The 24,880-nt window shown below is 39.1% G+C and overlaps 1 protein-coding gene across 1 annotated transcript in view; it reads left to right on the top strand.

The window, feature by feature from the left end:
• Positions 1 to 24,880, top strand: part of Unc5d (unc-5 netrin receptor D) — a 536,818-nt gene that overhangs the window by 430,199 nt on the left and 81,739 nt on the right. Inside the window, exons 7-8 of the mRNA XM_048330402.1 lie at positions 649 to 813; positions 17,480 to 17,512. Of these exons, the coding sequence (XP_048186359.1) occupies positions 649 to 813; positions 17,480 to 17,512 (198 nt within the window). The remainder of the gene's footprint in view (positions 1 to 648; positions 814 to 17,479; positions 17,513 to 24,880) is intronic.

The following is a 24,880-nucleotide window of genomic DNA, read 5'->3' as shown; positions in this document are numbered from 1 at the left end:
CCCATATAAGCATGGTTAGACTATTCCTGGGAGGTAATGGGGCAATTGCCTCAAACATCTGCCCTAATCTCTAGGGTTGGTTTTTAATGGAATTAAATTCAGTTTGTTCATTTATACATACGGCAACAATCTGTGATTGTTCTATTTATGTAGGTCCTGCCATCTTGAGGTTTGACTGACCTGTTTTCATTTAACATTGCCAGTATTTTGGGCTCAGCATTTTGCTAGTTAGGGTCTTTGGGGGGCTTACAGATAGTTCATTCTACCCTCTATGCTAAACTGTCAGTCTGTGTGTCAATGGCTGGTCACTGGTGGTTATTGCAGACAGTTTATCAGTCCACTGAAGACACACTTGGGCACTAAAAGACAGGGAGAGAATGGATAATGACATTATTAGCCAACCCAATGACAGCTGTCATTCCAGTGTTCACCTAAATACAGTAATCAACCCCATCCTAAAACAGCCAGAAAAGCACACCACTGCCGTTGTTAGCAAAGAAACCAGGGAGAGCAGACACCCTGTCTATAGTTCGGTTTGTTGTATCAGTGATTTCTTTAAAATCCCGACCAGGACAGCAGCATTCCACTGGGTTTCCAGACAGTCTGCAGCTTCTCGCTAATGGTGGTCTCTGTTGTTTCCCTTTGAAGTGGATGGGAGCTGGGAAGTGTGGAGCGAGTGGTCCGTCTGCAGTCCTGAGTGTGAGCACCTTCGGATCCGTGAGTGCACAGCTCCACCGCCAAGAAACGGGGGCAAATTCTGCGAAGGTCTCAGCCAGGAATCCGAAAACTGCACCGACGGGCTCTGCATTCTAGGTAACAGCTGCTGAATAACATCTCCAGTGTTCATCTGCGATGCTCATACGTTCATATACGTCAAGAAAGAGTGGCCCAGCAGTTAATTGGGGGTAAATACGTAAACAGAACAACTTATCACTGGTAGGAAAACAGAAACAAGAAGTATCAGAAAGTAGACAAAGACAATTTTAGTACTGTTCAAGTGACTTTAAATGTTTTATTTCACTCTAATCAGATAATCTTATAGGAGAAAAAATTCCACAACATATTTATTTTTAAAATAATTTTATTTACTTTTGTATTTACGTGATATGAAGGAAATGAACTCAGGGCCTCATGCATGCTAGGTAAACAAACACTCTACCACGTTATAACCCACATCCCTTGTCCTCAGACATATTTAAGATGTTTAAAAGCTACAACTTTTAAGTTTGATGAAATGGTGGTGTAATCCCTAAAGATTTAATATATCCCAAGAACTATGTAGCACTATCAAGAGCTTAATAAATCTGAAGAAACCAAGAATCTTTGGCAAGTAATATGCATCGCAACTATATCTGACAAATGGTGGAGGGAGGGTAATGACCCCTGGGGAGTTCCACATAGGAGTGTTGTTTCCTGTTGGCCTGGCAGAGTAGGAAACTTCTTAGTTCTGAGGTCACGCTGGTTTTGCACACACGACTGTGTGTCTGGCTTAGAATGTCTAGAAGGATCAGGGAGAGTCAAGGAGAGATGGTTTTAACTTGATGCTACGTCTTGTCTGCGTATGACTTTGTCTAACTGGCTTACTTGGACTCCAAGTATCAAAAATGTGCTTGCCACTTTGAGTTTTAACGAAGGCTAAATGATAAAAGAGTCTATCTCATTTTTTTTTTGTAGAATGTGGTATGTTTTCTATAAGTATGAATGCCTCCTCCCATCCTCCCACTTTGAGAAGCTAAGTTGTATTGTTTTTGTTTGAATTCTTAAAATAAATAAATAAATAAAAAAGAGACGGGTTTGGCAAAGTGGAACGCATAGTACAGTACTTGCCTAGCAAATTCAAGACCTTGAGTTCAAATCCAACCTATGTTATAAAAATGAGGCTGGACATAGCCAAATTCTTTAAAACCAGACTCCCTTTAAAACTAGTTGCTTGGGTAATATTTAGCAAACCATGCTATTCAGGACAACTTCAGGAAAAATGTGTTACCCATTAAAGACAGTGACAATTAAGGAGGACTTAATTATGCTGGATCTACTTTTCTGCATTTGTATGACTGGGAACTCTTAAAGGCAAGTACCTGCTCACTTCACTGACGCTTTCAGAAAAAAATCTTTATGGTACATTCATTGTTCAAAGTATTTAGTGTATTGAAACAAACACTCAAGAATAGTCCCTAGTGTCTTTGCTGGTAGAATTACTGAATACCTGCATGTACCAGACCCCAATTCAGGAGTCTATAATAGAAGACAGTCGAGCCACCAGTTTCAGTCATGAAAGGGCCATGCTAGTGTTTGCCAGTAAGTGATAGCTGCCATATGCCTCCTCCAAAGTGCTTTCTTCCTCTCTGTTTGCCAAATGGAAACTGAACACATACTCCATAGCAAGACTCTTAATGAAATGGGTTTCTGACAACTCCTGAATACCACCAAAATTTCTCCTAAAACATACCTCTGAGATAAGACAGTTTTTAATATTGTAGCCATGTTTTAAAATTGGTGCAGTTAGAATTGCAAATTTTATGTCTTCTAAAGAAAGATGACAATATGACTATTTGGTTACTGGTCAAATTTTAAATCACCATAATAATAAGCTTTGCTATTAGTTGTACTTAAAAAAAATCTATGGATATTTGACTTCAGCCTTAATTGACAAAAGCTTAGTCTGAGAGTCACTGGCTAAAGTCAAACAGCAAGGGTGTCAAGTCAAACAGAAAGGGTGGTTATCAAATACATGGAGATTACTTAGATGTACTTTTGATATGATGTCATTTAAAGTGGAGAAAGAATCCTGTTTAGGGCTGAAATTATTAACAATGAAAATGTATTGCCAAGTATAAACTCCATTATAAACTCTGAGATGATTTACTAGTCAGGATTTTTAAGATAATGAGAACCAAAAGGAATACAGAAACAAGAAATAAAACTGACTCACATAGTTATAAAACTTGGTGAGTCGAGACCTGAGGAAAAATTGTCTTAATGCAAGTCCAAGACTTCTTGAGAACAAGGAAGACTTGATGTACAATACAAGCTCAAAGTTCAACTGGCAAGAAAAGCTGATGCTCCAGTGGAACAAGTTTAGGTAATAGAATTCTTTCTCATTTAGGGGAGGGTCAGCTTTCTGTTTCTTCCAGGCCTTCAAGTGATTAAATGAGGCCCACTTACATTATAGTATTCATTCTATTCTACCCCCTCTGCTTTTTATAAATGTTAATATTACCTGGCTCTAATGGCTCAAGCTTGTATTCTTAACAACTTAGGAGGCTGATACCTAATGACCCAGGTTTGAAATAAGCCTGGGCAAACCAATCTGCCAGACTTTTATCTCCAATTAACCAGCATAAATCCAGCACTGAACACATGGCTCAAAGTGGCAAAGTACCAGCCATGAGCACAAAGGCCAAGTGAGACTATGAGGACTTCAGTTCAAGACTCAGTACTAACACATGCAAAAATGTCACTCTTACTCAATGACAGACAAAAACATGAGCACTCGTGGTTCAGTCAAGATGACACAGATCGCCCATCATAGATTCACATGTACTTGTAAAGTTCAAAAACCTTTGTCTTTCCTTGGAGCCACACAGTGCTCAAAGTTCAAGTAATGGCTTTAAGTACGCTGATGTACTGAACATTGGCCATGTGTGGTTTTAGTCACACATAATTAACTTCCTAAATATTCGCTTTGTATTTTCCTGTAAGGGAAGTAGAATGCCTAGAAGATATTGAGGCTTGGAACATGTTCTGTTTCAGAAGTAGGATCTATGTTATTATTATTATCTTTACATAGTTGTACAAAGACATATCAGTTCAACATGTCAGTTTGTGAGTGTAACGCATCTTGCTCAATGTCATCACTGTGTAATCATTCTCTTTGATCTCTCTCAACCCTAGCATCCCCTCAGGACCTCTGTTAAATGTGCTCCCCTGCCTACACAATGAAACTGCAATGTGAGCATTTATTTCTCTTCATCAACTCATTTCTTCCATTCTCTTTTCCACTTAGGAGTGGCTTTGGTATACGCTTTGTCTGCTTATCATGTACATCTCAGGGTTGCTGTGAAATATGACCATGACTGTGAAAACAATGCTGACTAAACTTTTTTAAGAGAGGAAAAAATGCAATCATAGAGGTGAATGAAAATTATGTATCTGTGAGAAAACATGTTTTTAATGCTAGGATATATTCCATATTTCTAGACAGAAAGTGGCTACCAATGTGTCCAAACTAAGTGCCATTTCACTGTCTATGAAAGAAGCAGAGAGCAACGACCCAGTAAAATAATGCAGTGTGCTCTGTTTCTTGCCAGTACTGGACAGAGTGCTTTGGGTGAAATACTGTGCTCTTGGGATAGCTCCAATGAAGGAGTCTTTGATTAAAAATAGCATTTGGCAACAGCTTTATAGAGCAGTAGCTTTGCTGAAGGATCTAGGTCATGTTACAATTTGGGAATTTCCTTCATCCTATTTTTTTTCTCCTTTCTGCCAAACATGACCCTACAGCAATTTCTTCGTTCCCACTTTCTCTTAGAAGTTTGACAATGACCTTGCTCAGGTCTCAGATGACCTATAACACTGTGATTTTATTTAGCCTTCAACAAAAACATCTGGAGGGATGTCCTCTACTTCAAGTTGGAGCTGCCAGCTCTAAATGATGACTTTAATATTTGGGAGTGATTGTTGCTTGGTCATTTGTGACTGAGCTCAGAACCTCAGTAAGATGCCTTCACAGATGGCCACATCTAAATGCTCTCAACAAGAAAATCAATGGACCAAGACTAGGGAAGACTAACATGAATTTTTTTTTCCCTTACTGAGAGCTGTTAGGCTATGGATTAGACTGCACAAAAACAAAACAAAATATCCAACACCATGATGCTTGAACACTACTGTTCTGAACACGAAAGATAATTGTGGATGATACTGTCAAAAAAAGAGAACTTGTGCATCTATGTTTTCTGAGTTCAAGTACCTGAATCTGGGAGATATCTGACCACAATCCTTTCACCTAACTAAACATAGCTGCTGCTTTGCTCTGTGAATCCCAGCCAGTGTTCAGAAATGTGTGTATGCCTCATGGACAGGAAGGGAAAGGCAAAGACCACAGGGGTTTAGCTTGATCTTGAGGAACAGGGAGTAGAAGATGCTTTCTCCCTCTCTCTTTATTCCTGTAGAAGGAAAACCAAAGGACTTGGTTTGAATAGATGAAATGTATCTGTTTCAGAAGGGATTAGTGCAGAGACCTGTGGTGTGACTAAACCCAGAGAGATGCCACGGAGGCTTGAATGACAGGAAATATTCAAGGCTGAGCCACCTGAAAGCTGATATGTTCTTCTTGCCAAGAAATAGCGTAGGTCAGTTCAACATTGACAGGCAGAAACGGACATATCAGTTAAACGGGGATTTGTTTTCATTTCTGATGGGCACATTGATAAGAAAAGGTTGAATTAACATTTTGGAAACCACATCAAGAGTAATGGCATCTATATAATAGCAGGTTTAAATAAGCATCCCTATGCTACATCTAATAATCTGTGCACATTGTCTATTGAACATCTACTTAAATGACCCAGTGAAATGCTTGAAAAGGTGAGCCTGCAATCACATGAAAATAATGGTTGCTTTGTTAGGCATTTTCTCTCAGACCATTCTTAGGTCTCGTTGCTATCTATTACAGTAATTACCAGAGTGTCTTCTCTAAATTTCCTGGGGAATGAGAGATATTTTATAGTAGAAACACTCAGAGCAACCCTCATCATTTTGTTTTCTTTTTTTCTAGTGGTTTTACGGATCATGTATTTTGTTTGTAGAATTATAACAAATAGGTATCCTTTCACCAAAACAGAATGCATCAAAGATTCAGAAATCATACTTAACTTACACTTAAAATTTTTGTTGGATAATTTCATATTTTAGAACCATCTATTCTGCATAACTACTTAATCATAACAAAAGTCCTACATGGAAAAGAAATGAACATGATACCATACTAATGCAATGCATTTTTGTGTTACTAAATATCCTACTGCTTGACAATTCTCCCAAGTTGTTTTAATGTGAAAATCAACACATGGTGATATTGCATATTCATAGTGTATACTAGGTGCTCCTTTTTATGTAAAGATATTTCCTACAAATATAAAATATGCCATTTTACATAGAAAACAACTGATAAATTCTGAGTTGCCTTCCTGACTACTATATAGCAAATGTGGATATATTATTGCAGACTGGCAGGAGTAATAATAATATACATTTGGACACATAGCTAGTCATTAGAAACTTAGCAACAGTCTCCCCTTCAAGCTCCAGTAAGCACTTTCTCATTATGGAGCTTCATAAGACCAGTGAATGCCAAATTTAACCAGAGTCGAGTGGCTCAGTGCTCAACTTTCCAATTGTATTTTATTTAAAAAGAGCATTAAACAAAGATAGCTCAACACTAATGTATTGTAATGAAAACATTGTTTAAAATTCTACACAGCTAAGACTATCTTTTTGGTTTTTCTTCCTTTCCTTTATGCCTTATGATTAGAAGACTTGTACCAAAGTCTCACTTCTTGCAAGGGAAAAGTAAGAGCAGAAAACAAAAGATAATTATGTACACAGATTCCCAGAACATCTTTCCCTTGGTCACTCTCCAACTAGAGGATTTTGTTTTTATGTTTGGTTCATAGAAATATACAAATAGCTGATTTTTTTTTAACATAACCCCTTTTCTGTGGAGATTGGTCTTCATCCATCAATCCATGATTGATATGAGTCATGAAAGTCTATGCCCTTCGTTTCAGCCAGTTGTGAAACAGTTAAGATGCCTTTTGTCACCTGATACATTTTGCTTCTATCAACTGCTTCTCTTTACTTCCTCCTGGGTCTATGCTGCCTATACATGGTCAGAACAGAATAATAAGTAGATAACTGCTTTCGTAGGTAGTGGAAATCAAGACCATTAGACTGCCTGTGGCTTTCCTCCTATGCTACTCTCTCTTTCCTGATTCTATCTGCTTACCTCCTCCCTCCACATGCTTTTTTGTCTTCTACTTTCCTTACAGTCTTTTGCTGGATTTAGACAGGAGATGCTACATTGTACTTTAGAAAAATGTCTGCTAGGTTATTCGGCTCACCTCCTTTTTGTTCATTTTATGAGAGAAATAAAAATAAAATTTTTCTAGTACAAAAGGAAGTACTGTAACTACATTGGGGAGCTGGAGGGCAGGATGCTTGTACCACCTGATTCCATTAATTGGGGGGTGGGGGTGACCAAAAAAAGGGGTAAAAATGTAAGAACAAAAATCCAAGAAAAGGAAATAAACTTCAACAGGTCCCAGTAACCCAGCTGCACTGAAGTCTTACACTAACTTAAAAACATTTCTTATAGAAGTGAAGAGTTAGTCCTAGAACCCAAAAGCTGAAAGGAATGCAAATGCATTACAAAGAAAAGATCTTTTTCTGATGCTGTTTTCAAGAAGCATGGCAGGCAGTGACTGAAGCAAGGAGAGGGGAAAGTACAGAGGATGAGCTTCTGCCACACATTTGCACTGTGTGCTTTGTCTGTGCTGGAATGCCGAGTAAAAGGTAAATAACATTCCACAGTCCTCTGTGAGTGGAACCTCGTTATTCTCTTTTTGAGAGATGAGGAATGCATGTGAACCTAGAATTGGAATAAATGAATAAATGAAACCCACTCGACTTGAACATTCATCCCACAGAGAAAAGATAGGATGAAGAGTCAGAATTCTATGTCCAAATTGCTTGGGTGATAGTGACAATTGCAATATTATGAGCTGTTACACTCTGAATCATTTTTTTAAAATTTCTCTAAGCCTACATGTGCTAACCTAAAATATAAAAATTATAATAGCACCAGATTGTGCCCTTTTTTTTTTGCAAAGATGAGCTAATGCATGTTAAGCCCTTAGTATCCACAGAAAGCTCTTCATTTGTATAGATACTATTGATAATAACTATATTGTGTGTGTACATGCTCTAATACAGGTATTCTTGTGACAGAAAGCAAATATTTCTCATGTTCTGCTGTGATATCAGTGTGAAATTTTAGATAATGCTGCTAAAATATTTCCTAATATATCTGGCTAATACAGTGTTTCTAATGAAATAAATCGTACTTGTCATTAAAATACACTGGAGACCCAGAAGACATTCATTATGCGAACCAATTCTGGCAGTAAAAGAGTTTAGGAGAATCCTAATAGTTCTCAAGGTTTCTTAAAAGTTACTGTCAGAAGGAAAAAGAAAAAAGCTTCAGTATCTTTGCTTGCAACTCTAACCAGCAGGTGAATGAACACTTCTGTTTTCTGAGATGCAGGAATGCACTGATCCAGAATGCACCAATCTTAGCTCAGTTCAGAAGCAGTCAGTTGTAGTTAGAATCTGAATGAGAAGAAAAGATGAACTGTAAGGCCACAACCAGTTCTGAAATCCTATTCTTTTGGCCAATAGTTAAAAACAATTCAAAGGGAAGTCTCAGGAAAGAGGATATGGGAAGACCACAAGTTCTGAATGATCCATATGTGAGAAAAGTCATTACTCACAACAAGAATGAGATGTACATGTTTCATGTTTCCCTTATTTATAAGAAATGCACTCATTAGAGTGTATGTATTTTATGAATCAAATCCTAATATACCTACTCAAATATAAAGGTCATTTTTGATGAAGGGGATGAACATCATATATTTAAAATAACTATAATAATAATCCCAAGATTTATAGAGCCACCTATAGCTCTCAAGACTGTCTGGTTGCTGACAATTCTGGAATGGTCTATAACTCTTTTCATTCTGTACTTCAAGAACCCCAGATTAGCAATGTTGTCAATTTTAGATGGCTAATATGTTTGCCTGTCAGTCATTCTAAAGTCCCTTCTCTGAAGGAAGGTTCCAACATTTAGGCTCTGTGAAATAAAGAATTAGTTTTGTAAACTACAAATTCTGCTTTTGCAGTTCAATTAGTTCAGGATTCAACAGCACAAAACTCTGGGTAAGAAATATTAGTCTGGACTAGAGAAAGATTTAATGTCTAAGATCATAGACTCGTTTAGCTATAAAAGAAATGGCAAGAACCCAATCAGGGAAGTGATTTAAAATCAAGTAATCTACTCTTGTAAAATAAAATATTCAGTGGCCTCTGGGGTATGCTGAGCAAAGCAGGTTTAATAGAGATAGAGAATAGTTCCTTGTTTTGATTCTACCTTTGCTCCTTAAATTACAGATTAAACGGCCATGTCTTTTCAAGATCATTGAAAGAGGTGGTATATAACAAAGATAAAAACACCATCAACAGAGATTATCATATAGTTTTGTTAACCCTTATCTTTTCTGCCCTAAATGATGTTATTTTAATAAGAAAAGACACATCCTTGCTTACTCGTGTTTGATATGTGATACGATTACTCTTTGCTGCAATGGAAAACTGCCATGTTTGTGTTGAAAAATACTGTGCATAGGAAAAAAATATGTGAAGCAAAAATCAGGATTAAGAGGTTCATTTCAGATGTTTTGATTGATCATGTGTTCTGGGACAATCTTATGACATTGGACCAAGTGTAACATGAGGACTGTGAACAAGATGATCTCCAATTTTCTTCCAACCCTAAAATTTTAAATCATTGTGATTCCTTGCTTTCAATGTAGCTTTCCTATATGTATGTAAGTGTACACACAAATTCACATGTGATATCTACAAATATATACATGAATGTGAAAATAACACCGCTGGCAGTGCTTCTGAATAATGTGACTTTTAAGCCAGTTTTAAGGAATTTATCAAATTGCATATTTGAGTGAGTCACAACTTTTAGATATGAAACAAATTTATGTTTCCCAACTAAAGAGTTCTTCACCTTCCCTTGGCTACTGACTCATCAAACTCAGACCATTCATTGTTCACCTTTCTTAGAAGTCAACAGTGTCTAGAAATTTATATAGGACGAGAGGCATGGCTTAAGTGATAGAGCCTTAGCCATGAGCAAGCAAACCAAGCCCAAGTCCTGGTTTGAGCCTTTGAGTTCAAGGCTTGCTACAAGTACATAGGTGCATGCATGCACATGCACAGTAATTCATGCAAGCCTAGGAAATGTATGACCCGAGCCTATATACTGCTGTGATAGAAATAATATAGAAGATTTAGAGTTGATTCTCTTGACAGATATTTAGAGTACCTACTATATTCCATTTATGGTTCTAGGAAATAGGAATAGGAGAATAAGCCAGACATATGAAAGTAGGTAAATCTGTTACTTTCCTAAGGCCTAAAGAAGCATGAAAAGTAAGCTCAGGAACCTCCGTTCTCAAGATCTCTATAAGCAGATTTTTTACAAAGCATGCTTAGTAGCCTGCCCAGAGCAGTTGTCAAGTGTTTCCTTAGCAATTAGTAAACAGCAATGATAACAATTGCCCTGACTCCCCCCGCCCCCATCATCTATTCCCTCTCCAGAATTCTCCATGTGTAGTAACTAAAGGGTCATCCTCGACATAGCAGGAAGCCAAGATCACAGTCAAGACACTTACAGATAAGATTTTTTTTCCAACTTCATGGAAGTATAGTTGACCATCAAAGATTGCATATATTTATGTCAAATAACTGGAAGTTTTGCTATATATGTTCTTGTGAAATAGTCATCATAAGGTAATTAACCTAACCATCACCTCACATACTTTGTTGAGTATAGGGTGTGAACACTGAATAGCTGCCTTCCTAGAAAATTTCAAATGTGCAAAAGAATATGAATTAATCACACTGTTGTATATCAGCACTGCCAGAACCAGAACTGCTTTATTACTTAAATGAAGCTCTGTATATCTTCACCTACATCCTCTCCTAGTTTCTTCCTCATGTGGAGCAAGGAACATTGAGTTTAGCACTTGAGGTCCACATCTAAGTAAGATGGTGCAGCTAATGGTCCTTCTGTGTCTGCCTTGGATAACTTGCTTTGTGTCCCCAGTTTCTTGCTTGTTTTTAGCAGATGACAACATGCTCTTCCTTTTCAAAGCTGAAAGACTTTTCATTATATATAATACATTTTCTTTATCCATTCAGACATCAGTGGACAGTTAGGTTGTTTCCATATCATGGTCCTTGTGAATAATGATAAAATGAATCAACATTCACAGAGGACATCTTTTGAATATATATTTTGACAGATTTTAAAAATAATTTTAGAATATTTTGTAATCTCTTCTCTCTTTAAATTTGCCTCATGACAATAATCAATAAGTGATTCCTTGAAGGATTAATTATGGGCTTGGGACATTTTCATTCCATTTTGAATGTGCATACATTTACTTTGCAGATGAAAGATAGTGAATCAAATTAAAATAATTAGGAGGGGAGTAAAGATATTTTAATTCGTATTGTTCCATAGAACAGAGTTGAAAACATTATATTCTACCAGTTTTAAGATTCCTGTTAAGTATATATCTGGCAGACATATGCCTTAGAAAGTGTTTGTAGCAACTCAGGAATGTGTTTGTCCTGTATAACCATTCCAGAAACAAACTCTAACATAGAATTGATGTTTCTACATTTGAGTGGATCTTTGCCTGGCAGTTTTCAGTGAACATATAATCTCTTTGCCAATCTGTGTTGTTGGATGTAAAAGGATTTAATCCCATTTAAGGATGAGTAGTGTTGCATTGTATCTGTATACCACAAAATAGTGATCACCAAATGCTGTGGAAAGTAGGGTGATAGGAGAAATTGGCCATCATGTACAGTATTTTACATGTAGATAGGAGGAATAAATTGTGGTGTCTGTTGATGATACCCATGCTTACATGTATATTTCAAAATAGCTGAAGACAAGATTTCTAATGTCCTTACCAGGCACAAATAACAAATGTCTACATTAATGGACATACTAATCAGTGTGATCATTATACAATGTGTACATTATACTGTATGAAGTTACACAACTATATGTCAAACAAAAATAAAAATTATAAACATATAAAGACAAAAGTTCTAGGAAATTTAATTATTTAGCACGTAAACATATGAGGCTAGTTTTTAAGGATAATTATGTGTCATATCAAAAATGGAAAGAATGAAAGAGGACAAGTGTATCTCCTGAGCATGCTTTGGCTCATGGTGAAACTGTGAGGTGATTGCATCAGAAATGACAAGATGAGCCATCTGTTGTGATACCCTCCTGAAGTCACCTAATTAACGTGATCAGGTCTCAGATGGTTCTTAGGTGGAAGATGTCAACAGAACTGTTTGGCAGTTACTAATGCACATGAAGTTCTGTTTAAGTGGATGTTTTCACCGTTTGGTCCTGAGACTCCAGGAATCCACCCAGATTTCTCAGGAGAAAGCTGTCGTTTCTCAAGAGACTTCACCAAATGGAAAATACTAGGTGGCACTCTCAAAAATTTCACATTCTTTGCATCTGTCTTTTGTGGACATGCTCAGATGGCATTTGAAAGGGAGCAACTGAGCATGGGAGCCTGGTAGCTGAGGGTGTCCGGGAGGGAAGGGAAAGTTGCACTGCTCTTGTAGGGTGGTGTATACAAGGTCCCTCAAGAGTCACATGAACTTGATAGCTGAACTGACAAACCAGGTGCTGGCAGCTCAGGCCTGTAATCTTAGCTACATAGCAGGCTGAGATCTGAGGATAACGGTTAGACACCAGTCTCAGAAAGTATGTGAGACTCTTCTCTCTAATTAAGCACCCAAAATGCGAGAGGAAGAGCTGTGGTTCAAGTGGTAGAGTGCTATCCTTGAACAATGTAGTCAAAGGAGAGTGTAAGGCTCTGAGTTCAAGCCCCAGTCCCTACACATACTCTTTCTCTTTGTCTCTCTCTCTCACTCTCTCTCTCTCTCACATACACACACACACACACACACACACATACACGATTAATAAAAGTAAAATGAATTAACTAATTAATTAAAAAGCAAGGCAAACTAGCTGGCCCAAAGAACGGACAGAAAAGCTGGATTATTCTATGGACCTTAGAATCAAGTCGTAAACAATTTAACAATTCAAAAATGTAAAGGGTAGATTAAAATAAAACAGGTGACATACATTTGGGGGGTGGAAAAGCTTAAAAAATATATGATCAAAAAGAAAGGAAATAGTAAAAGTCTTTGAACATAAAATGTAATAGTTTAGTAAACTGTGACTCTAATGACATCTAAATTGCTGTCCAGGAAGAGTTGCATTGTGAGAACATTAGTGGTCCTATTAAAAGCCACATAGACTGTGATAGCAAACAAATCTGTGTAGTGTTCAGAAACAATGAGTACGGTTCTGAAATCATCACCATCAGAAGCTGTGGGGGGCCACCCTGCCGTGTAGGATGGAGCTCGCACCCATGTGTTATCTAGGCAGTCTTTCCTCAAACCTAAGGTTTGCGGGGTGTGGGCTCTCTGCAGCTGGGCATACTTGTTCCCTGTGAGAGGCTGGATGATGTTTGAGTGGGTAAGAGTATAATTATAAATGGCTCTTGAGAACAACTGATCCCATGGAAATGCTTTGGAAGCATCAAATCAAAGCAGGAAGTCAAAAGTTAAAAGAAAGTAAAATACAATGAACCACCACCAAGCATAAGAGGTAAATTGTTTCCATCTCTTCCTTTCCCTGCCCCTTTCATAGATGTTTTACCTTTACACATGTACACACACAGGCAGACACAAAGGAATATTTGCATTGCAGTAATTAACTACAAAATCAGATTACAGAACAATTTATTTAAGACTGTTTATTATAGGTGAATATGATAAATGACTGCTCATTTCTTATAGTTTCACACTGAAACTATATATGCATCTATCTATGGAACTATATATATGGATCATTTAGCTGAATGCATATATATATGTATATACACATATACTCAGGTATATATAAAACCTAGCTTTGTATATAAAACTTAACTCTTGGTAGCCCATAATATTTTTCCCCATTAATGCATGGGTTTATATTAATAGCTGCCTAGTAACCATGTAAATAGAAAAAAAAATGGTTTTCAAAGAAAATGTGATGACTTCAAGTTCTATTTAAAGTTATTTTGAATCTTGAACTTATAAATGCACAAACAGATTCACAGATGGAGCAATAATGACATGAATTTCCGGTCACTTAGAAGGGACTTCTCAATACAATTGACCCTGGGAAATTGTTGTGGTTTTCTCAGGCTTAGTCCTAGCTGCCACTGACTCAAGCTTGCAACATTTCTCTGCCTGCCAGATATAAAAGAGACCCAGTCTCTCTGCTACAGCTACCCTAAGGCCCCTTAGGGAAGCGGAGACTAACAGTAGTTGACTACACAGAGTCCTGGATTTCTTGCCAAGAAAAGTGGCAGTAATCACAACACAAACCCCAATTAAGCAGGGTCTCTGGGAGCTGATTTCAGGCATAGGTATTTATTTTAAAAGCTCCCTTGACGATTTCAGTGTGCAGCCAACATTAAGAACCTTGGCCCTAATGGATTCATTTGCTAAGGGGTCATTTGAATATGGCCTTTGAAGAGAGGTGAAATTAGAAGTGGAGTGGATTTGGTTGAGCAAGGCCAAGTGGTTTCATGGCCTCAAACCTTGCGATAAAATGATTCTGCAGACAGAATTAAAGAAGGGGGAAGTGTGGCGTGGTCAGTGGTCGCCAAGCTAGGCAGGTCAGAGCGTGACCCTTTGTAGTGCTCGTAGTTGAACGATGTCAGAGCAGACATTTCCAGTGGGGAGAATGTTTTGTGTTGGCAGCTTCACTGTCCAGGCACCGTTACATCACGGAACAGAGCAGAGCCCAGTTACGATTCTGATGCTAGGCTGAGTATCAAGCCTTTTCTAATAGAGGGTACACACTAACAACACGGGCCATGCTGGTCCTCCACATGACAAATCCTACTTCAGGAAATGATGTTGAACGTGTTTTTGTAGCATATCACTGCTTTACATCCTGCTGATTGGTAGTACATGACAATTCCTTCTCATGGGGCCTTCTGGGCCCCTCCCTTCTCTTACACAGCAAAAAGTTTATTATGGCTTCATAATAGCATAGACACATCTTCAAGAGCTACAAAAGTGTACTAAAATTTCTGATTTAGAGTGGGATTGACTCCAAGCAGTAGTACAAACAGATACTTGAACATCTGATGAGCATGAACATCATCGCATGTTGTAATTACAGCACTACCTTCCACTTCTTCCATTTATTGATACAAAACATGTGCTAGACTTACGTTCCATTGGCTTCCTATTTACCATGCTCAGTCCTCACCCTTCAAGGACAAGTGTGTTACTACTTTCCTGCAGACAACATTGAGGTTGCACAGACAGATTGCAATCAATCCAAGGTTTAAATCCAGTTCTGAGCCTAGAGTCTGCACTCCTTGTACAGCCACATGGCTCCTTGCCTGGCTCACCGATGAGATCACAGGGCGAAATGCTTCTGTCCTGCCTTGTAGGCACTTGTGGGTTGATTTCTTTCCTAGAGCCTTAGCCCAGGGTTTTTGGCTACAATACAATTTCTTCTTTCAGAGCTTTACCCATTGGAATGCTACCACCCCAAGTTTTTCATAGCCTGGCTGTATTTGATTTACTTTTCAGGAGAGCTGTTATATATCTCACCTGTTTTTAATGGATTTTCATTTTGCTGCCTGGCATAATCTCCCATTCCTGTGGTTCAGAAGGAAGAAAATACTGTTAAGCTCAGCCAGAGTTCAAAACAGATGTTCTACACGTCTCCTTGCATGGTGGTAGCAATGCATCACTTTCAGACGCTGCAGCCTGGGCTTGCCAACATCACTGTGTGCGTGCCAGCTGCTTTCAGATACCATGCAATAAGCAAAAACCCAAGTTAGGTTAAACCCACCAAAGTCATCTCGCTCTAATTCCTGAGTGCATTAGCATCTGGACTTCCGGAGAAGCCACCTGCTCTCGGGAAATCCAGGGCGGGCGACACAATCTGCACTGTGGGAGAAGGCCAGCATTCTGTTGTAAGAAACCTTGCTGTGCGGAAATCTGATATGACCTGATGAACATTATCAGATGATTGTCTTTTATGTAGAATTGTTATTTGAAAGAAAGATTTCCTAGAAGTTTCCCTTTGTCATTTCCCTCTTCCTTCCACGAAGAGGCCCATTTTTCAAGAGCATGATTGACATTGTAAAAGCTACCTGTCTCACCAATCAGGTGGCCTGCTGCACTTCCACGCTGCAGGGCTTTCTGTCAAAATCGCCACAGAAATGGCTTAGGGTAAGAGGACCTCCATGGAGAACTCCGAGGACAGCAGTTTGTCTGTCTGGGAGGGGCTGAGGTACAATCAATCAGATCATATTGATGGCATTCTCAAACGTGCAGTGTGCTAGATTGGATTCAGTGTAAAACCTAATCTCAAGTGATATTCTCGCTCAGGGTGGCTAACCTTCAGGCAATCAGAAACAGACTGGAACTGTGTAAGGTGACCTTTCCTGACCCGCTACCTTGTATGATTTTGTGAATCATGCGCAACAGCCAGGGTCCTCACAGTCTGACAGCATTCCCTTTAAATCTTAGGAAGGGAATTAGGAGAAATGGACACCATTCAAGTGCATGCAGTCTTGCAAAATACAAGCTTCTAGAATCTTCACACGGCATCCAGACGGTGGTCATTTCTGGATTTTGCCGTGTCAGGGAATAGTGGTGGCTGGGGATAGGAGGACGACAGGGGAGTAAACAGGGTGTGATAAAATTAAACAAAGAGAATCAAGACAAGTCTCAGTTTGATCCGCAACACTTAATTATTTGATGCTGAGAGATCAGACAGGAGAGACGTTGGAGAGTCCTGGAAAGACTTTATGCAAATGCCCTGGACGTCTTTTCTCTTTCCTACCTCATCTGATGGCTATGCTGCAAATTCCTAGTAGTATAAAATGATACGTCCCATTGAGAGAGATGACGTATATTGTAACAGATAAAGCAGGTTGGAAACAAGAAGGAAAGAGTGATTTTTTTTAAGAAAACCAAACTCTAATATGCTCCTCCTCACACTGTACCCATAACCAAAAGGAATGGATAAGCATGCAGAATTTGGAACTTTATATCCATGCCATGATTCCTACACACCAGTGTAGAATCCCTTTAAATATTTATTCGCTAGCTCATTTTTCTATCATCATATACAGTGAAATGGCATCTCTTACCCAAGTGAACTGCTCATTGTATATAAAACAGGATAGACAGCAAGCTCCCCATACCTATTCAGATAAGAATCCAGTTAAGGCACTGGAGAATAACTTGAAAGACCCAGAGGAAAAAAATACACATTTTAAAATAAAGTAATCATCTTAGAAAGATGATTTCAGAGGAAGCTAATAAAAATTAGAATGAGAACCAAAAACATGAGCCACATATCCATCTTGTCTTCAAAACTGGAGAAAATGAATCATTGATAGAGGGAGATACAAAGTGATGCCGGGAATATATCTGCTCCATGTAAATTTATTAAATGCAACTTTCTTTTTCTCTTTCTTTCTTTTAGATAAAAAACCTCTTCATGAAATAAAACCCCAAAGTAAGTTATTTTTCCTCTTGTGAATATAATTTATTCTCATATTTGCTGCCTTACTGTTATATTTGTTTAGGAACCGAGCAGAATTGAAGTTCCTAGGAAAGATCCAGGGCTTTGGGGGCTTCTCATTGAGTTTGGAGTCGCATATCAGAGGTTTAAATCAAAAAGAAATATGCACAACCCTCCCCTCGCTCAGAGCAAAAGTAAATCTCTCTTCTTGATTCTTTCTGCCTATACGTCCATTTCTCTGCAAATGTCATCTAGGATTCCTATTTCTGGAGAGATTTATAGCATTAAAATTAATAAATATTTGTCAGTACACACTTTCATGAGAATAGCCTTTGGGCCAAAAGCCTAACTCCATTAGTCTGGAGGAGGAAGGAAAGGCAGAGAGGGGAGTGGTGTTGGGGGTGGGGTGGGGAATGCAAAGCAGACTCTCACCTACCGTGGCATCCATGGCAACTGGTAGATTAGGAGCCAGAAATCCACAGTGAAATAATTATGAACTCAGAATGTTACTGTTGGTGCTGTCTCGGGCTCCTGAGATGCAGGCATGCTTCCTATAGAGGAGTTTGTATGATTTCCATATTTTTGCATCCAGTACAGTTGGAGAAAGGAGGGTGGATTAACGTGTGGCACGTTGGCATTTGACCTTGTGGTCCTCAGCTTTGATTGCACCTTAGAATCAAGTTTAGGCCTGTTTAATTTTTTTTTTAAATACTCCAGTTCCCAAACTGTACCAGTGAATTCAGAATTTTGAACTGGCTGGGGTGTGGGCTGGACAACCTGAAAATTGCTGTTCTTCAAGACTCTCCATGGGACTCCAATGTGCACCCCAGGTCCAGAACCATTGTCTTACAGAAGTGTTTTCTAAATAGCAGGTCAAAGGCCACCTACCTCAGAACCCTGGGGGTATGATTGGAGCTTATTAAATAGGCCCCACCTCAGAATAGAACAGGTGAATGAGCTGAATCTGTGGTTTTTAGGAATGGAGTGCTTTGGATAATGTACCTGCTAATGTGTTCTTCAGGTCATTGTTATGCGGTCAGAAATAGGTAAGGCATACTAAGAAAGCAAAAGAGCATTATAGCACTTATCAATAAGAGAAGTTACCTGTCTGTCTGGCTTATAAGGCTTGAGAAAAAATGTCCCTGCCCAGTTTCCCTCATTTAATATATGACGAATGACTTTTGATCTTTTAAATCCAAGAGTATTAAATTTCAAAGAGCTTGGGAGGGTGAATAGCTTTTATTAGCTAACTTCTTTGAAAGAATTAAGTCCCTGTGAAGACAGACAGAAATAAGTACGTTGGGGGCAGGCAACAGAAGACATGAGGGAATGATCCATTCTGTTCCTACTTCCTTGTGTTGCTATAGGCAGCCTGGAAACACAAAGATGCCACTTACTTGCAATTTAAGCATTTGGTAAAACAATACAAAATGAAATTTCCTACCTCCTCTCTGTGCTGTCAGCTGCTCATGAAGGATCTTTGGTCCCTGTATAGCAAGTGCCCTTCTGATATCATGCGTGGTTGATTCTGAGTTCCTATGAACACTGAGGGGTAGGAGCCCACGTGTATACATGTGTGTTCGTCGGTGGTATGGCTAGGCACATGGTGAGCTGGGGAGAGAGAAACTGATCACTGAACATGTGATCTGGGCCTGTGAAGACCTGAGGGTGCCAGCTGGAGGTGAGTGGCCTCTCAGATTTCTCTGGGTCCCATGTACATCCTTTCTGCTGGTTCCGTGTGGAGCACAAACATGATTATGGTCTCCATGAGGCAGCCCATGTGAGCTTAGTTGGAAATGCATGTGTGTGTTTTAAAAATTAATTTCATGCTTAGTTTGTGATTCCTGTGCCATTCTAATTTAGTTACATCTGTACTTCAGCCATAAAGCCCACAGAAAACCTTTCTACTCCCTAGGAACTCCCAAATTCACTTTTTTGGGGGGAGGGAGGAGGGCTTCTTACTCCTGAGCACTAGGCTTAATTGCTGGATACTATAACAGAATCATTTAAACTGTTTTAATTTGTGATTTCCCTAAAAATAAAACCTTAATGGAATCAACGTGATTGCAGAAGGCTCCCAGAGGAATCCAATGGAGGTTGTGTAAGCTGCATGGTTAGGAGTGCATTTTACAAAATTCAGGCTGCTGCTCCTCCGTGAAAGTGGGGTTTAGCTGACTACACGAATCATCACATGCAAAATCAAAGTCAATTACGATGATAATTGAGAAACAACCTGTTCCTGTATATAGCCTACTCATAATCTTCCACAAGTCCTGGTAGAGAGAAAACACTCAACACCATGCATGCAACACTTCCAGAACAGGACAGCGAAGCCAGCTTTCTGTTGCAGGGAGGTGCATAAAGAAAGTGAAGTCCTAAGATACGTGTTGGCAAATCATAATGACAAACTGGGGAAAATATGTGCAGTGCATAGCTCATGAAAGCACTTATTGTAAATGAGATAATTTAATCAATTACGTTTCCTAATGTACTAAACCGAATGTTTCATTTTCTGCTTCTGCACATCTTAAATTATCTTCAGGTGCTTTATGAGATTTAATCATAGTTAATAGAAACTTCATTACCATCAAATGTGCTTTCAATAAATGTTGTGTAACAATGTCAGGAGGTGCAGTAAAATATAGTAGGTTCTGAATGGCAAGCATGCACCCCCAGAGTCAGACAGAGAAATGGTGGCATTCCAACAATGAGAATCCTTGGAGGTTTGAGAATGGGGTATCTGAATAGCTGTGAGCTCCTGGGGAGAGCTGGATCCAGAAGATCACCTCAGGGGTAAACTTTCAGGATTTAGCTTTCCCCTAGCAAAGAAGTCAGCACTACACATTGCCTCTTCATTTCCTTTCCACGTAGTTGCTTGGTTGTGAACAGAGGTGATCAGCATGAATCCAATTAATAGTTCCAGACTCTGCTGCCTGCAGGACATCTTCCACTGAATATCTCCCATAACCTTAATCTCAGCTTCAAAATTGAATTGGCCTTCGCTGTCCCTGCCCCTCACCTGCTCCTCTCCCATCTTGTCTGTTCCAGGGAAACTTTCACCATTCCAACTCAATGGGCTGGGTGAGAAACTTGGATACTCTCCCAGTTCTTCTGTCTTTTTGATCTCCCTTTTGCTGTCAGTCCTATGATTCATCTCACTCTGACTCTTTTCCCCCTTGAAAACAACTCAAGTTCATCTGCCTCTTTTCCAAGTCCACTGCTCAAATCACTGTATCCATTCACTCAACAGTTGTCTACTGAGTGATTTCTTTTTTTTTTTTTTTTTGGCCAGTCCTGGGCCTTGGACTCAGGGCCTGAGCACTGTCCCTGGCTTCTTCCCGCTCAAGGCTAGCACACTGCCACTTGAGCCACAGCGCCGCTTCTGGCCGTTTTCTGTATATGTGGTGCTGGGGAATCGAACCTAGGGCCTCGTGTATCCGAGGCAGGCACTCTTGCCACTAGGCTATATCCCCAGCCCGTACTGAGTGATTTCTGAGTGCCAAGGTGGTCAAGGGGGTAGAGACACAGCAGTGAGTGTAACACAGACAGCTTCAGTGTCCGTAACCCTCACAGTTTCAGTGGGAGACCAGTGAATAAGTAAACCAGTAAAAAACACAATGTAGATTAGTACAGATCATAAGTAGTGTGTAGATATGAGTAGTGGATTATGGAGCTAGTGTGAAATGTTATGAAGAGAAGTAAAGTAGAACCAGGGATGAAGGCAGGTTTCAATGAACAATTCATTGCCTTTTGTATAAAGTATAAAATTACATTCAGAAAAGACCTGAAAAAGTGAAGATACAGAGTTTGTGTATCTGAGTACAGACCTCCATAGGCAAAGGAAATTGCAGGATACAAGACTATCAGTAGGACCTTGCCCAAAGGCTCTGAGAGGCAATAAGGAGGCCAGCCTAGCTGTAACAAAATGGCAAAGGGGGGGCTGGGGATATGGCCTAGTGGCAAGAGTGCCTGCCTCATATACATGAGGCCCTGGGTTTGATTCCCCAGCACCACATATACAGAAAATGGCCAGAGGGGGCGCTGTGGCTCAAGTGGCAGAGTGCTAGCCTTGAGCAAAAAAGAAGCCAGGGACAGTGCTCAGGCCCTGAGTCCAAGCCCCAGGACTGGCCAAAAAAAAAAAAAAAAAAAACAAAATGGCAAAGGGAAGAAGAGTAATGGCCCAGGTCATACAAGTGGTATGAGAAGGGACATGGGAAGCCATTGAGAGTCTATGTTCAGGGTGACATGACCTAATAGGTTCAAGAATAAACTCTAATTGCTGTGTTGAGTGTAAACCTACATAAGGGAACCAGAGCAGAGGCAGACAGATCAATTGCATGATTTGAGTTATGATAACAATAATCTATTAGGAGTCATATGCTGTTAGAATAATCTTAGTTCAAGACCATTGTGGCTTGGACCAATAGGTAGGTATATATCACATTTGAAGGCATGAAACGATTTGCTGAATTTGCTGACAGATTGGGTATGGAATATGACAGAGAGAAAGATATTGTGGGAGATCCCAAAATTCAGACTATGCTACAGAAAGGATGGAGATGTCAGTATTGACAAGGTGAAATATTTGTGTGCAAGCTCTAGAGAGAGAATTCGGAGTTCATTCTGAGATGCCTATTAAGTATACGGAGAGGTTGAGTAGGCAGTTGAATATGTAAATGTGGATGGCAAGTGACTGTCCTGCTGGCTGATATAAATTTGGGGCTTCTCACAGTCCAAACGATATGTAAAATCCTTCTGTTAGATGAGGTCACTGGAAAAAGAATAAAGAAATTATCTGAAGACTAAGACTAGAAGGTCTACAACTCTTAGATGAGGAGCAGGGCAGAATTCACTACAGAAGAGAAAGAAAAGCAACAGCCATAATACTAGGAGAAAATAATAGTTCCAGAAGAAAAGTTTTAAAACTCCAGTCAAGTTCCTAACCAGGGTTTTCTACTTGCTTCCTTGTATGCAATATTTTGCTATCTCAGTTCAAGTAACCTTTCTAAACTGAAAACTCTCAACAAATCACCTTCCTGCTTAAAGCTCTTCATTAGCTCACCATGTTGTACATGAAGTCCTGAGCACTCTGAAATCTTGCACCATCCTTCTTTTAATCTTACCAGCTTCTCTTGACTTATCCATCAGCCGTTTTCCTTCCTATTACCATTACTATGCTAAATGGTGCTTCTTAGTATTCTGAATACCCTTTTGTGCAGTTTGACATAGAAGTGCTTTCTTGATTCTACTATTTCTGCCTGTAAACACTTTGACCTCAGCTAACCCTTAAGCAACTTTCACGTATTCTTCCTTCAGTATTCAGCTAAGAGAAATGGAAGAGAACAATGGAAAAGATCACATCGATCAAGATGCATTGTACTCATAAACTAAGATATTGGATTGAAATCCTTTGTATAACTACTTAAAATATTAAAAAAAATAATTTTGCTTCTATACACCCAATCTCATTCATTATGATCATCATTCCCTATTCAGATATCTGTCACAATTTGAATATTGTGAAGGAAAAAAATAAGAAGAATCCTCACGATTTCAATTCACAGCAGAAAATAAGTGATGGGAAAGAGGAAGTGAGCAAACAAGTTTGAGTGATTTTCTGCTATATAACTGGGACTACAGGAAGGCTAAAATGCATACATCTTGGAATCACTGTCACTAGGAATATCTTGAATATATATCTTAAAGTCTAGAAAGATGACTCTTCACTGAAGAAAAGTTCCTTCCTCCACTCCATTGTTTCCCATAATACCCTGGTGTCATCCACAATGGAATAATATAGGATGCATGTTCTTTATGGTATTCACTAAGCATGGGACTGTTCAGAAGAATTTGAGGGGGACTGGGATACCAGCAACTTGAACATTCTGTTTCAAGCTGTGAGAACATAAGTGAAACTTCCAACACATAGAACTCTCTTCGAACCATTTCTCTACATTTTCCACAGACTCATGGGCCCTGCTAAACTCACATTAGACTACTGGCACTGGTGCCTATCTTCTAGCGACTTTCCATAATACTTTTCCTCCTTATTTTGTCCACCGCTTTTCCTCATCCCATGCTGATTATTTTCAATTACATAAGTACAGCACTTTCCACAAATTGCATGATTTGCTTTGTCCTTCACAATCATTCTTCTGCGAGACAATTCAACCCATACCTACGTGCAACATCTGTAATTTTCTTACCATTTTCTTTCTTATTATTATCTGATTTTTTTAGTCCATCATAAATATATGCTTTTTCGTAGTACCATTTTCAGTGATTATTCTGAGTTTGCCTTGAAAGGACATAATGGGATGTCATTCATTAAATCTCTCAGACATAAGCATATACCCAGAATATGTGCTACCATTGTGCTCTTTGACATTAGAATAACCTAGGGTACTTGTTTTAAAATCCAAATTTACAAGCCCCACCTCTACAACAGATAGCAGTTTAGAGCTTATGCAGTTTATATCTGCAGTGGTCAGAATAAGAAATTAAATAATAGGGAATTATTTACTCAGAGTCAGCTATTCAAATCCTGTTCTTTTTAACCATATCTGCACCTGATCCCCACCTGATAAGGTAGTTGACTCACAGTTCAAAGACAGACAAAGCAGTTAACTTCGAACTCAGAGAAATACTGAATAATTAAAATGTCCACATAAATGTGTCTTATGCTTACCCTGGGTAATACGTGTGCTAAAATTATTCACTATTCATCTAAAAATCTAGATTTAGTTCTACAATTTTGATATCCAAACCTGGTAACTTTAATAAGAAAAGACTAAAACATGTCTGAATATGCACTACCAAGAAATGTTTTATGAAATAGATGACTTCATTGCTCCTGAATAGGTAGAATTGAAAAAGTTAGTAGAAGAGAAGTCCTTTCTGCAAGAGGAAAAAAATTAAGAGAAAAAAGGGCGTAGCCACTTGGCTGGAGATTAAGGTCCACGTGGGTGAGACGTAGATATAGGCTGGGCAGAGCATGACGTGTCGTGAGCAATGAAATGTGATGTCCTCCTGAAAATAGGTTCTAATCACTGGAAATTAGAAGGGTGTGTTACCAACATGTGTCATTCAAGCCTGTAGTGTGGGTAGAGGCCACTTGAATAAATAACCTGGGCATACACGGATGTGTTTTTCCTGGAAATTGAGATTCAACAAGCACTGGAGGTCCAATCAGTGAGGCTTATGAATGTTTGGGAGAGCAATGTTGAAGAAAAATCAGAAATGATTCTCTGTCTCAAGCCTGTTTGTTGGCGAGTTAGAGAGAGAGAGAGAGAGAGAGAGAGAGAGAGAGAGAGAAGAGGAGAAAATATTTGAGAAGGGAGGAATGGAAAATCCACAAATCAG

Source organism: Perognathus longimembris, chromosome 21 (assembly GCF_023159225.1).
Source record: "Perognathus longimembris pacificus isolate PPM17 chromosome 21, ASM2315922v1, whole genome shotgun sequence".
Lineage (NCBI taxonomy): Eukaryota > Metazoa > Chordata > Mammalia > Rodentia > Heteromyidae > Perognathus > Perognathus longimembris.
This window is presented reverse-complemented; position numbering and strand designations above follow the sequence as displayed.